General features: G+C 39.1%; 2 protein-coding genes across 3 annotated transcripts in view; one reads left to right on the forward strand and one right to left on the reverse strand.

Annotated features, from left to right (window-relative positions):
- LOC123866911 (prothoracicotropic hormone-like) overlaps window positions 1-15,745 on the reverse strand; it is a 25,087-nt gene continuing 9,342 nt past the window's right edge. Inside the window, exons 1-5 of one of the 2 annotated variants that reach the window (XM_045908691.1) lie at window positions 3,339-3,552; window positions 1,290-1,652; window positions 824-871; window positions 472-582; window positions 1-254 (exon numbers count right to left, since the gene is read on the reverse strand). In XM_045908691.1, the coding sequence (XP_045764647.1) occupies window positions 102-254; window positions 472-582; window positions 824-871; window positions 1,290-1,652; window positions 3,339-3,452 (789 nt within the window). In that variant the 5' untranslated portion in view covers window positions 3,453-3,552 and the 3' untranslated portion in view covers window positions 1-101. Of the gene's footprint in view, window positions 255-471; window positions 583-823; window positions 872-1,289; window positions 1,653-3,338; window positions 3,553-15,745 lie in introns of those variants that run through there. The other variant, XM_045908692.1, reaches the window with a different exon arrangement.
- LOC123866740 lies at window positions 7,063-14,413 on the forward strand. Its single transcript, XM_045908420.1, has 4 exons — window positions 7,063-7,120; window positions 7,253-7,825; window positions 13,543-13,626; window positions 13,939-14,413. Exons 1-4 carry the CDS (start codon window positions 7,063-7,065, stop codon window positions 13,944-13,946), a joined length of 723 nt encoding a protein of 240 aa, XP_045764376.1. The 3' UTR covers window positions 13,947-14,413.

Below are 15,745 nucleotides of genomic sequence, written 5' to 3' on the forward strand. Positions count from 1 at the left end.
TTCTTTAAATCAAAAATTTATTAAACTAGAGAGGTAAGTACTTAGGTATCTGATAAGGTTTAAAATATTTTTCCTGCCGTATAAAGTTATTTCTGTCTTTATTAGCTTCTACCATCATAATTCCTTAGGCATAAACAACCAACTATAACGGGTTTCTTAATCGCCACCCAGTGCTTTGGAAAGTCTTCTGGTAACTCCTCTTCAAATAATTCATCGGTTTGCCTTAACTTCCTATTTCTTTTCAATACAGTTATCTGTAAAGAGTTAGATACTATTATTATGATATCGACACTTTCGAATCTCATTTACATAACTGTGAGCCCAAAATCGTCATTAATTTATGTACATGCCATAAACGTTTTATCATTCATCAACACTGAAACTGCACTGAAACAATAAGGTACTTATAAGTTTTATAGTTAGGTCTTAACTCAAATTCAATTTTGGACTCTGCTTGTTCGACTTACGTACATTATGTAATCGCGGATGGCATTTGTATGGATTAGGACAAAGGCTAGTATCGCACACTCTGGTTTCCACAGAGCTCGGGAAATGGTCAGCGTCCAAATACATAGGGTCTTTCTAAAAATGTAGAGACACTAATTAATAAAATCGATTGAAATCCATGGCACTGTTATTACGTGAAGGTGAACCATAAAAAGTTCTTACAACCGCACACTAGGCCGTAGGCAGGGGGGATTTGGGAGTTCAAACCACACCCGCGCCCTCTCTCCTAAGAAGGGTTTCGAGCAGCGGAATCTTAAAAAAATTTAATCCACGTGGGACTAGGCTTATTTATTAAATAACATTCCAGTCTACTAACCGTTTCTAGTTCACATCTGCACGGTACTTCTTTTATGGGACCAACTTGCTGTAATAAATTAGTAAGCATTATTCGTTTAGGTAACATGGACGATTACTTTTAACTGCAATGGAACAGTATTAGGCCGCGCTCACGCATGCGTTTGCGTACGTGTTTGCACGACCGAATTTCGTTCGAAAAATGTAAAGTGCATGTGAAGTGAGCGCAGCCCTACGGTAGGTGCTAGTATACCGTATAATAAGTATATTTAATTGTCTTAGTTAAGTACTTATTACTCGTTTGAAGAAAGAGGTTCTTTCATCTTTCTCCATTTTCGTAAAAACGGATGGACCGATTTTGATGCAATTTCACGTTACGTAGGTAGAGGTACCAAAAGAAAGTTCTTAGACATTGTACGGTTAAACAAGGGGAACGGCAGTCGTCGGTTCTTTAATTTTTTAATTTTTCACTTGTATTCTAAACTCACATCGTATTTTTCCACTTTGATATTTCCTCTTTTCCTAGTGCGTGTTTCAACAGAATTGTCCAGCAGTATAATATCATTTCTAATCATATTGGCATAGTCCACTATAAGTGCGGGCAGTTCTTCAGGGTTTGTGTTAGGATTGAGCGGGTCGTTTACATACGTCATTCGCATTTTATCCGTGTCCATGTCGTTATTCAGAGCTTCCTGTAGAACGTAGTTTTGTCTCATGCGCGTCCGTTGATCCTCGACCATGAACTCGCCCACATTAGAGGATTTCTTGAAAGCCAAGATTGGAGCCAACAGTAATTGCATGGTAAGCAGTGCCGCTGTACATGTTGGTAGTAGAACAAGAGATAACTTAATCTGTAAAAAACCAGTTTAATATAAGTTATTATATTTTATTAATAGGATGTCTACATAGAACTTCTATACTAGGTTACACAATATGCATACGTTGAAGTCGCCGGCGCACCTACGTAACGTATTTATACCACAACGCCACGTGTCCACCGCTTGTCACTTTTCCTTATACCGTGTCCTAAAGTTTGCGGTCGTAGATATAAAAGAGCGCTTTTGTCGCGAAAAGCGCACGTTTGACTTTCGTCTCTCATGGTAACTGCGAGTAGGCACCGAAACGGACATCAATAACTGGTAGTTATCATTGCTTCAAAGTGCAGCAAATGCTATCCCTCTTTATCCTGCGAGATCATAATTATTTTTAAACGACTCTGTTCCATCATTTGAATTGATTTGCAAATTCGTTCGTCGGACGGCGCGTTCGGTGGCGCGTACAGTGCGCTTCAATTTGAAGATCGCAATATTAGGCGTACCTACCATAGTTATGTCAAGTCTCCTCTCAGAATGAGAAGGGCTTAGGCCATAATCTGCCACGATATTGTAGTCATGTTCGTTTGCTGTTTTTGTGCGCGATTCGTGCATGCGCTGTTGCCGCGCCAATTCCAAAATTTTAAACTTGTCCGAGATAAGGACGCACGCGCAAAACTAACTTTACTAAAAAGCAAACAAACACGACGTATAGCAATTATATAAATTAATTTATATTTATTTATGTAGTCTGTCACCTGTTTCACAAACTTCGAACATTGATTTATAGGTCACAAACAAGTGTAGGCACATAATATTACATAGGTATATAACTAAGTCCTCACTTTTTAAATAAAATACAATATACAATTTTTTAGGTAAAGTACCCGATTCGTAAAAATTAACTTGATGATGCAGTGTAAATTCCTCGAAATATTTCGAATAACCGCAAAATGAAACCGGATGGTGTTTTCTAAGAATATCAGATAATACCTATTATGTTGTTATTACAGGCGCGATATGGCCGTGCACACAAGATGCTGTTTTTAACCGACTTCCAAAAAAGGAGGAGGTTCTCAATGCGTCGGAATCTTTTGTTATTATATATTCACGAATCGATTGATACTTCATTACAATCGGTTCAGTACTTTAGGTGCTACGGTTAAAAACAGAAAAATACAAACATACGTACCTACATATATACATAAACTGCTAAAATCATAACCCTTTCTTTTGGTTTTGCCGTAGTCGGGTAAAAATGTAACAGGCATCGCTACGCCTCCTACTAACCCCATACATATCCCTATCCGGGACTCAACCCAGGTACACTTACGAAACTCTAACTTTTCGGATTATGTGCGTTTTAAGCAAAATATCACTTGCTGTATCGGTGAAGGAAAACATCACGATGCATGCCTGAAAGTTCTCCATAATGTTCTCAAATGTCTGCCAACCCGCACTTGACCAGCGTGGTAGACTTCCACGCCAAACCCATCTCATTCTGAGAGGGAACCCGTGCTCAGTAGTGAGCCAGTGATGAGTTGATCATTAATAAATATTATAAGGTAGAGGTACTACTGTACTTACACGTACTATGTAGATATGGACACACGATAAAGCGGTACAGTAACAAAAAAGAAAAGAAAATCAAAGCAAAGTCAAATACTTAGCTATTAGTAGATAATAATAATTGAAGGATGTCCTCACGGGTCGAAAATCACCTACCATGATGTAATATTTTCTCAGCTTCCAAACTGATAATGACCATGGGTTTCTTTCCCCGCCTTTTATATATGTATTAGGAGTAGGTTTGATTGAAAGGCGCATGAATAGTTCCATTAGCGTAAAAGAAAATTGTGTCCCTAAGATTGTAACCGATCCGGATTATTTTATCAGGTGTTAGATAAGGCTTGAGAAGCCGAGGAAATCAGGAGGAGGTGCTTGAAGAAAAAAATACTTATGAAGAAATCTCTGTATATCTGAGAGTTTTTTAGGTATAATGTTCTTAAACATTGTGAAGTCTGCCAATCTGCATTTGGCTAGCGTGGCAAACTATGGCCTAAAACCCTTCACATTCCGAGTGCAGAATGGAGACCCATGCTCAATACCTAATAGGCTGGCGATGGATTGAGATTGTGATGATGATGCTTGATAAACACTGATGTAATTTAGGCAAAATTTAATAAATGGTTCTCAACCATCGTTGGTGTATCGAAGCGTGAGTGGACTGGCTTGCGCGGGAGAAACGCTCGCACGTCTCGTCAACAGCGAACCCTTATAGTTTCGCCATGTCCGTCCAGCCGTCCGCGGCTAAGCTCAGAATCTCTTAGGACTAGAAAGCTGCAATTTGGTGTGATTTTGGCAATTTCTTTTCTTGTCTAATATCTCAGGTGTGAGGTGTCGTTGGATAAGTTTTCAAAAATATTGCGGGTGTATATTTTCGTTGAAAATTACTTACTTGTGTAGAACTTAGTTGTTGACTAGTTCTGACGGGTAACTACAGAACCCTAGATATACTGAGCGTGGCCCGACAGGTACTTGACCGGTTTTTTTTTTTGTAAATTGTATGTGAACCTTATTAACTTCAATTCGAAATTAATTTGTGAATTTGCTAGGCTAGTTACTTACAACTGGCGCCTGGCATTAGTTTGCCATTCCTAGACAGGTACTCAGGCATCGGAAAAGGACCATCTTGGAAATTTTCAACTTTTATCAAGCACCACCTCATTATTTCCCACAGACTCTCGGGTTATCTAACGTAGACAATGAGTAAAACGTTATTGTTTGTAACCCACGTGTATAATACAACAAGGGATGAATAGATTTAGAAATACGACACCCAGTAGGTACGTAGGTTTAGCCTTCTCACCTTATCTTTTCCAGTCCAGTTTATGACGTTCCATCAGTCATCAAAATATCTTATTATCAAATATTCTGAAACAGTTGAGAAAATCTGTATGTAGATATAAAGAGTATGAAAGTCATAGAATAGACACATTTTTTTAGTAGGTACTTATACTCGTATTATTTTCCGTACCTACATAATACGTTACATTCTCCATACTCGGCCAATCTCCGTAGACTATAGAGATTAGCCTACGCGGGAGATTATAGTGCACAAATGTCTACACAAGCATAGGTTCACTGTAGGTATATTCCCTGAATTTAATAGCCCAATGGGACGGAAATTCTACATGACAGGAGAGAGATCAGACACAGGACCAACGGCTTTACGTGCTCTCCGAGACACGGGGGTGACACAGTGCCAACTTTCTAACTACGGGCTAGTACCGATATATAAATTCAATACCCGAATATATTGACCCGACCCTGGAATCGAATATGTACCTGCATTCCGAACCGGGTGGTAGAGTCGTGCAACTCACAGATGTACCATAAGATACCTACACTATAGTTGTCCTACATGAAGTTTTGATTTGAATTTGAACCCGGAGCTCGCCAATCGTCATGCGCAATCGAACATTCTAACCACTAGACCAACGAGTCACTCAAGGCAGGCAATGGTTTTTAGTTAATGTTCTTATTAGTTTTTTTTAACAATAAAATAGCGAGCGATCTGGAACAACGGTCGGTCCAAGTGCACCAGGCACCCAGGGTGGTGAGGGTAAAATTGCTTGCGGTGGCGTGCGGTGCGGTTGTAGAAAAAGGAGGATGGAATCAGATCAATCAGCTCTTCAGAACAATCAAAGGCGATAAAACACGCAAAGATAGCTTCCTACTCTTCTTCGATGAGGGTTCACGGGGTCAAGTTAGTCAAACGCGCACTAGAGGCGCCTAGCAAGCACTCAGTACTCGTAGCCTCGGCGAGTGTGTGCTTTAACGGTGAAGAAAAACATAGTGAGGAAACCTGTATACCTGAGCGTTCTCCATAATGTTCTCAAAAGTGTGTCAAGTCCGCACTTGTTCAGCGTGGTAGACTAAGACCAAACCCTTCTTATTCTGAGAGGAGACCTGCGTTCAGTAGTGAGCCGGCGATGAGTCGATAATGATGATGATATTATATCTTTAGCGAAGAAGATTCCTACCTAGGTTTGAGAATCTTTGGATTCCCTAATAGGTCTGCATTCGCAGGGTGCTTGCATCGCATCTGCATACCATCTCCAAGATTTGATCGGTCTTCTTTCAAGGACAGAAAGCAAACCACTATAGGTACCTATTGAAGGAATTGACTAGTCTTCTCAAGCTGTTGCTGTCAGGTCAGGAGGCACAACTAAGTACTTGTGCCGGCTTTATAAGGAGAATAACCAAGCCCCGACTATTTTACGCCATCATCCTATTTCTGAGAGCATACAGTAAATCGTGTAATGTACCTACATTATTTTCAGGGTTCCGTATCTCCAGAGAAAAAAGGAACCCTTATAGGATTTATTCGTTGTCTATATTATTCTGACTGTCGTGTTTCTCAAGACCCGCCAAGGGAATCAAAACCTATAGGGTACCTACTTCTCGTTGACTTAGAATCATGTTTGGCACTTGGCAGGTAGCAATGTTTTATAGCACAAGTAAAGAGAAAAATCTGAAAACCGTGTTTTTGTGCATACATCACAAAAAAGTTCAAAAGTGTTGTTTCTTAAGTACGATAGTACCGAACCTAACGTGCGCGAGCTAGATTCGCACTTGGCCGGTTTTATTTATTACAGTTCACCTCCATTTAAATAAGTTTATTTTAACAGCGGCCAGGTGCATTTTGTTCCAGGTACACGAAGAAATAAATATTTGAACGTCTTAATTTAAACGGTAGATACCTACCTCCCTGCCTATCTACAAAATTTTGCAAGCACGCTGTTTCATCTCAGTTAGCTATTAACTCGCTTAGAAGATTGAACGAGCATTGGATGAAATAAAACTTATTATTTCTACAATGCTTTTTCAAAAAGTAAACGAACTTCGCAAGCCTTTTTTGTTTATTAGAAAATTTAGAGGTGCGTGTCCGGGATCGAGGCCCGGATCCCAGCAATAGAAAGTAAAACTAACTAAACCACTACGCTGTTGCTGCTTATTACTTACTTTATAATCACCACACGCCACCTATCCATCTTATAACTACGCGAACCATCTTATACCTACGCGAACCTACTCTAAATTACGACATTTTATATTTGATTAGGTAAAGCCACTGATGGGTAGACTAGAGTTCAATCCGCACTTAGCCAGCGCGGCGATGGGTTGATCGTGATGAAAATTCAATTCAAGCTAAAAATCGATCAGAAGTCAGGACAAGAGTAAGTTTTTCCTATACAATAAATAAGTGTCCCATTTCAAAAACAAAACCTGTTCATGTAAGTATTACAAAGATTATATAATATATTTGCGGTTTACTTTTCAAACTACCTAGAAATCGGATGTGAATTCTATACAAAAACAGTGTTATGTGCTGCGCCAACAAATGATTTTGAATGCAAAATGTCCTGTTCAAGAGCTATGCACTATGCATAGCAACCAAACGGCAACAGATTGGGGCGGGCGGGCGGGCGGCGCCGGCGCGGGTGTAACGACGAGCGACGTTGGGCGCGCATTTTCCTATTTTCCGGAGTGAGTCAGTGAGCAGTGCGCACGCCGTGCAGTGCAGCGCTTTGGGAATTCGCTCACGCGGCGGTGGCAGTGAATCACGCCGGGAGTCGCGGGTGGGCGGCGTGGGGGCTGCGGGCGGCTGCCGCGCTCGGTCCCAGCGTCGGGCGCGGGCTCGGGCCGCGGCCGGCGCGCTCGGCGCAGTGTCGCACGCGCCGCCTGTGGTCGCGCACCGTCCGTCGCTCCGCCGAGCCCCCGCGCCGCCTCCCCGCCCTGCCGCACCACGCGTGCGCTGGGCGCGTCGCGCGGGCCGCGGGCCAGGCCCGCGAGCCTGCTGCTGCTCGCCGCGTGGCTGGCGGCCGTCGCCGCCGACGTCGCCTGTCCGCAGGAGCTGCCGCCGGCGCACGTCGTCTGCACCTCCTGCCGCTCGTACGAGAACGCGCGCGAGCACAGCCTGCGGGTGATCCGGGAGAGCTTGCTGGCCAAGCTCGGCTTCGCGCAGGCGCCCAACACGACCGGCCGGCAGCTGCCGCGGGTGCCGGCAGATCTCATGGAGCGCTTCGAGCGCCGACCGCCGCCGGCGGGCGTGCAGGCCGACGCGCCGGCACTCTCGCGCACCTTCGTCACTCACACCGAGCAGGACGACTTCCTCGCCCGCACAGATAATGTCCTCGTATTTGCCCGTTAGTACACTGATCGATTATTATTGTCAATTCCCGATTTGATTTAATTCGCTACGAATTATAATTACTTAACTAGCCTAAGCAGCCAAGTTCGATGCACCTTCAAATACGCACAGCTACCTAGTTAGAAACTAGTACACATCTATTAATTAGTAAGTGTCTCTGTTTAAGTAGGTTGTAAGATTTGTCAGCATAGCGATAGCTCTATAAGCTCTAAGAGTCTCACTAGTCACAGTGCATTTAAATTAATGATCAGCAAAATTATTATTAAAAGTTTAGAGCAGTAGGTAGATAAGGTACCGGGAGCTGGCCTGTAGCGACGCGATGGTGGCTGAAGCGCTCGCGCCACCCCGCGCCAGGAAGTTGTTGGGCCACATGAGTAGGTTGGGTTACACGTGCGAATAACTATTCGCGTGACAATAATAATAATTTATTATGGCATACAAAGTTCATTGACAGGCACGTGTGCAGCTTATAAGTGAGTAAAGCACTCCATGATCGTCTTACGCACTGCCAATTTTAATTAGCAAGATCGTATTGAATCAGGCATGCCTTTAGGTCATTGTCTCTTCTTTGAGATTTCCATCGCGGTTGCCTAGAGCAGCTTTAGAATATTAATATGGAAGTTTGCTAATGGACACACCGATTCGCGTGACAAATAGCTTCATGCTATTAATGATAAGTAGTAGGTATAAATTAGTATGAAACTTCCTATTTTTTTTTAACACTTTGACATAGAAGCGGTTAAGGTAAACTGCAATCATTGTAATACAATAGGGGGTTATCTAAGAGCATGTAAATATGTGATCTAGTGAAGCAACCGGGGCTACGACCGCTATTGATAACGACGTTTTAACGTCTCCGACATTGCGAATGGTAGTTACTAGTTAGGTACCTACATCCACTAATTAGATAACTTATTATACAAAGTAACAGCAACTCTGTTAACAATAAGTAGTATTATCAATCATAAATAATATTTCAAATTAATTTATCTTATAAAAACATCGTTTATTATACTTACCTAAGTAATTTATTACATACTAGCTGACCCGACAGACTTCGTCCTGTCAAAAAGATTTGTAAGGGCTATTTTTAGGGTTTTTCCAGCAATAATTCTAATTTTTCTCGCCGTAAAAACCATCCTTGAACTTCAACGAACATTTAAAAAAAAGATTTGGCCAAATTGGTCCAGGCGTTGTTGAGTTATGCGCTTACCAACACATTTTGCGATTCATTTTTATATTATAGATATAGTTTATTAAAATGTACCTACCTAACATATCTGCGACTAGGTAGCTGCTAATTACCTACCTATCCTTCTAATTATATTATTATTTATTTTTAGTTTCATGGTAGTATCTAATTAATTAGATAATTGTCGTTTCATCTTCAGTAGTAGGTACCTACCCGCTTTTTGAGCGATGGTAGAGCCTTGTCTCGTCATAAGCGCCATTAATTGGTCTACACGGTCTTAAGATTCCGCTAATTTCGATGACTTTCACCCATCTGATAACCAGATGAAACGTATAAGTAATTTATGTTTAGTAGATAAATCATCATGCATCTCATGGATTGCCTAATGGTATCATTTCAAGGCTACATTTTTAGTAAGATTAATCACCAAATACAATTTGATAACCAAACAGATTATAGTTACACCAATTGAAAACAGGAATCATAAGGAAAACGAACATGTAGAGACGCCTAAGGAAAACTGTTCTAGGATCAGCGTTGTGAAAATTCGAGCATGTTAAAACGCTCTGACGATGAATCCGATACCAATCGAGAAGAAAAAGCATAAGGAACAAGAAAATGTAAAGTTACCTGAGGAAAATCTGTAAAGAGAGACGGTTGCCTCGCTTTAAAGTTTGAGCATGTTATATTAACTTCCATCTGATAACCGAACGAAATCTACACCAATCGAAAGCAGGAAGCATTTGGAAAGTCACACATCATATTTCGCTGATCGAAACCCTTTTCACTGACTGCCGAACTTCAATTTGAAGAGGGCATCCGATGATGATGGACCTAAATAACACGTTAAATACAAAAAGCGGGACATAATAATATATTATTTTTAGAATACTTATCAATGTCGATAATGTAGTTGGTATTCTCGAGTTCTTTTGATAGGTCATCCGTACCGAATGACAGGCCTCAATGCAGATATCGCTCTCCAGTCCGGCTTCATTGTTTATAGTCGCTTACATTAGATAGATTATGGCTTTGTGAGCCAATACATACAACGTACCTACAAAAAGATTTGTGTTTAAGATGTAGTACCTACCATGCTTTAATTTAGCATAATTATAATATTTTTATAAGTACCTGTAAAGTAGTAGGGAATCAAAATCCATAGCTGCTTAAAAGTAATGTTACAGATGTTAGTTGGGTGGATGAACAAATTGTGAATGTGGAAGCATGTTTGTGAAAGGTTTACCTATCCATAATTTTATCGAATGGGCTAAAAGGTGCGTGGCCGCCAACACAAAACCTTTTGCTGCTTCGAATAAAATTATCGGTTTAAAGGACTGCGACAACGTAATAACTAATACATTTTTTTTACTTTTAAACTTCTATGGAATATTTAGTAAGGTATATTATTACATTGTGCCATGTAACGTTCAAGATATTTTTAAGATACTATTATTGTATACCTACTAGTAGTGTAATTTGTGTATAAAGTGTATTTGTCTAACTTAAAATGTAGGTATAGATGAATAGATGTAAATAATAATAACTTAATAAGCAATAAATAGAATAGATATAGAAGTGTGTCTAGTAAAACATCAATTGATTCTTCCATGTAAAATCATTTTGCAAGAAATGCCTATCTAACATTACCTTCGTATATTATAATAAGGGGATTTTCGTTTCAATTCTGTTATCTCAATAAGAAAAAAGACTAAAATTTCAAAAGCAAATCATTGGTAGGTATTTGATATATCTTTACTCATGATATTAATATAGAGAATTATAATATATTAGGAACGCTAGAGTTATGAGATACCTAGTCAGTAAAGTTTATAAAGAATTAACAAAACGTAGCAGTTAGCACCCAATGCAAAATGGTTTGAATTTCGTTGCCGGCACAACGGGTGTGTAGGCGTTGTGTGCCGTCTCTTTGTCTCCCAGTCCCAGTTCGCCAAGAACTACTGCCCTCGACTCATACTCGTAGGTAATCGACGTGCAAACGCACCGCCTCCGTACCGGGTGACACAATTCCTGACACATTACCTAATTATCTACGTACGTTCCCTCGATTTTGGCCATATCCGACTTTTCATGGACACGATTATTCTAGCTAAATTCCATCTAAATTCTTGCCCAAGAGTATCCATTCTGTGGCCAAGAGGAATAGGCCTATTGGGGATACCTCTATAAAAAAAGCGCGCCAGTGATTCTTACCTCATTGGTGGTGTGGAAAAAGAATCGAATGTTCTCATAAAAGATGCATACTTAGATATTTCTTTTTGCAGACTAGGTAGGTACCTACTACCTACTTACACATGGTTATGAATTGTAATTTCTACAGCATAATATTTTGTGGTGAAGCATAAGGATCTGAGATCTCACAATCCTATTAACTATTAGCCACATTAGAAGTGAAATTATACTTATATTATTAAAGGCGAAAGTTTGTACATATTGTGTGTGAAAAAAAAATATCCACGCGGATGAAGTCGCGGGTATAATCTAGTAGAGCCATAAAATCGCATCGACGCTATAAATGACTAAGCCATAAACTACTTCGGTTGAAGACCATCTCTTTATAAAAAACCGGCCAAGTGCGAGTCAGACTCACGCACCGAGTAACCGATAAATCAAAAACTATTATGCTTAAAAATAAATAAAATTCTGTTTTAAAATGTACAAGTAAAGCCCTTTCATATGATACCCCACTTAGTATAGTTATCTTATTTAGAAAAACACATTTTTTTTCTGTGATGTAACCACAAATCCACGGTTTTCAGATTTATTCCTTTACTTGTGCTATAAGAACTACCTACCTGCCAAGTTTCATAATTCTAGGTCAACGGGAAGTACACTATAGGTTTTCTTGACAGACACGACAGACGGACAGACAGACAACAAAGTGATCCTATAAGGGTTCCGTTTTCTTTTGAGATACGGTACCCTAAAAATAACAAAAGTCTTTGATTGCAGATTTCCTCGTATAAATACTTAATCATAATAGTATTATATGGAAGGAATACCAGATTGACTTGTACACGAATTACACATTTTCATAAATAACTTCTCTTATCATCTGAACCAAGGACGTGACATTATGCGGTGTTGTTATTTTTACTCAGCTACGAAATGATAGCACTAAAATTGCTGCCGCTACATCTGGTGATATGATTCATGAATAATTGGTTTATATGAAAAATTAAAATAGACAGAAAATGACAAATTATTATTTACTAGCTGATGCCCGCAGCTTCGCCCGCGTGGATTGGTCAGATCCCCTGCAGCATCAGGATTGAAGAGTTGGACTCCAAATTTTTTATGAAACAATGTCGCAAAGTTCCTCTATCGATTAAAAAAGATATGACGCAAATCGGTTCAAAAATCTCGGAGATTTCGGTGTACATAGGTAGAAAAACACAACTCCCTTTTTGAAAGTCGGTTAAAAAAGTAGCCTATGTTACACCCTGGTCAATTCTCTACTTGTCTGTGAAAATCCCGTCAAAATCGGTTCAGCCGTTCCAAAGATTAGCCTTTTCAAACAGACAGACAGACAAAAATTTTAAAAACGTGTGATTCAGTGTTGGTATCGTTCAAATAACCATATGAGCTTAATATGAGGTAGTTATTTCGAAATTACAGACAGACACTCCAATTTTATTTATTAGTATAGATTATTTTCAGATTCGTTGCGTAAGTATATTATCCTAGGTAACTAAAAATAGGTAAGTAGGTTCTTAAGTATTTATGTTTTATGAAGATCGCAATGAAAATCATTAGTAGGTAGTATGAATTAGGTACCTAGTAGGTACCTAATTCATTGTTTAAATCCGTTTACAATAGAAAATAATTTATTATGAACCTACTAGGTACTTAAAAGTCTAGATTTTAAACTAAACTATTCCTTGCTTGAATCGAGGAAGATAAAAATATACATGAACAGGGTATGTAATGTAGGTATATACCTATACAGAGTAAAATCTTCGTAGTACACAGCATTACATACACATACATGTATAAGTTCACTTGCGTGTGCGCAATGAGTATCGAGACAGCCGCCATTTGGAGCGATCGATTGTTTTGGCTGCTCGAAGTCGCCTTAATTGCTAGGAATCAAGCCGTCTAGGACTTTTATATGGAGAATTTAGTAAGAACATACTGAATTAAAGTAACAACTTTTACTTATTTACAAGAGAAAATCATTTTATCTTGCTTAACTGCCTACAGTAGTACAGTAGTACGACCGACGGACGAATGGACGGACGGACGGACAGACAGACAGACAAATCTACAAGGTTGACCTAAAAGGTTGACTGGTATAATTAAATAGCATTCACTAATCTTAGATCGAGGTAGAATATTTTATTAAATATGTAGGTAATAATAATAATATGTATCTTCCTAAGTACCTACTTAATCTATACATCAGATATCTCAAGTGCACGTTTAAGCGCATCCGCCTATCATAAAGGATGATCTATAAAACAAAATTAATGCCTACGTATTATTATTATCTCTTGCAGCTGAATGCAGAACCCGCATGCTTCGACCACCCTCGATCTTACTCGTAGCAAAAAAATCTGTACACCAGTGCAATAGGTATCTAGGTAGGTAGGTACCTATGCTTTTTAACCGACATCCAAAAAAGAGGTAGTTCTCAATTCGGCCCGCATATTTTTTTATAACAATAATATAGCCAGGTGCGTGCCTAGTCTAGATAAAAATATTTTTAAGAGTTTAAGAGTTCAAAATCTTTATTTTACTTCATCTTAATTTAATAAAATTGTCGTAAGTAGTAATGAAGGATTTATTTTATTTTAGTGCCGAGTGAGTGACCTCTCTTTGTTAAAGAAACCAGAAATGAGTTGGATGAAAAAAGTGTTAAACGCAGGACACGAAAATGAATTTTTTGTTCACAGGTTTTTGAGTCCGTTTAAATGGAGTCCTTTCAATTAAATTGTGAAGACTGCCACAAAAGACTGCAAACAACAACAGGCACCTTGGCAGCGGAGGTTGTTAACCGGGACATTAGATGGGGCGCAATTGAGGCCAGTGTGCGAGCGAGTTCAAGAGCAATTTGGGTTCCGTAGGTCAGTTCAGCGAAGGTAACCTTGACATTGACGACAATAACACCACCTGTTTGCTCTGTTACAATCCACAATTAATAAGAAAATATTCAAAAAGTGGAACTGATCTTCCTATTGCGCGTTCCAGACCGGTCACAGACATTAAATCATTATCTTTGTGGCATCTAGGTAGGTGTAAGGTAAATAGAAAAAGATTTGCCTTTATATCGTACCTACGAGTTCGTTTTTGTAACTAATGAATAATGACTATTTCGATTTACCTAAAGCTCAGGGCAGACAGAGGTCAGTTTTAGCGACACACCTTGAAATCTACACCTATATAAATATACGAGTACTAAGAAATAAAATTGAAGTGTCTGTCTGTTATTTTGAAATAACTACCTCATATTAAGGTGGATGTGACGGGTCTGCCCGCGAAATTCAAATTTAATTTAAAATTTTAATACTAGAGCTAATTTCTTAAACTGGAACTTTTCAAGTAAAGCTTTTTACATAAACCTTTGAGGATGATACTGCCATTGGCGCAATTAAAGTGCCATACGCCTATAAGTTGTATTAGTTTGCAAATCGCGAAAAACCAAATTAAATTTGAATTTCGCGGGCAGACCCGTCGCTTGCCCCTAGAGCTCATATGCTCATATTAAGGTTATTTGAACGGTATCATAACTGAATCAAAGTTTTTTAAAATTTTGTCCGTCTGTCTGTTTGAATGGGCTAATTTTCGGAATGCTGAAGCCATTTTAATGGGACTTTCACAGACAAGTAGAGGATTAACCAAGGAGTAACAGGCTACAGTTTTTAACGGAATTATAAAAAAAGGAAGAGTTTTGTTTTTCTACCTATATAGGTACACCGAAATCTCCGAGATTTCTGAACCGATTCGGGTAATTTTTTTTAATCGATAAAGAAACTTTACGACATTGTCCCATAAAAAATTTGGATTCCAACACCTCAATCCTGATGCTGCAGGGGACCTGAGTCAGGTCACCCGACCACCAAAGCTGATGGGGATATTATAGAAACTATCGGTTATAAATTGATATTGAAGGTATCTATACCAAGTAATAAATAAATTTGAAGTGACTGTCTGTAATTTCGAAATAACTACCAACGGTACCATAACTGAATCACATGTTTCAAAACTTTTGTGTCTGTCGGTTTGAACGGGCTAATCTTCGGGGTGGCTGAAGCTAATTGAAATTATGAATTTTTACTCCATTTTAGCACAGTTTTAGGTCGTTACGCTTGGAAACGAAGTTGGTTTCAATGATCGAAATCTTTGGACTCAGTTGCAGTACAGTTTTAGGGCGTTTTGCTAGAAATGAGTTCAGATTTGTGATCAATAAGCTAGAAACATCCAGACTAAAGAAAAAAGTAACTAAGTAATATTTTATTTCATAAGCGTAAATATTAATAGAAAGCGAAGTTAACTTTTTCAAACGCCTATTTTAAAAGCTTTCTATTACAAGTGTAAATTAAAAATTTATAACACCCCCGACAAGTGAAGGTTACAGTAACTAAGTAGAGCTGATAACTTTCAAACGGCTGAACCGATTTTCTTTGATTATAGCTAAGAACACTCTCGATCAAGTCAAGGTGGCTTGATCGAATGTGTTCTTAGCGACAACAAGACTCTTCA

The sequence above is a fragment of the Maniola jurtina genome, chromosome 7 (assembly GCF_905333055.1).
Source record: "Maniola jurtina chromosome 7, ilManJurt1.1, whole genome shotgun sequence".
Taxonomy (NCBI): Eukaryota; Metazoa; Arthropoda; class Insecta; order Lepidoptera; family Nymphalidae; genus Maniola; species Maniola jurtina.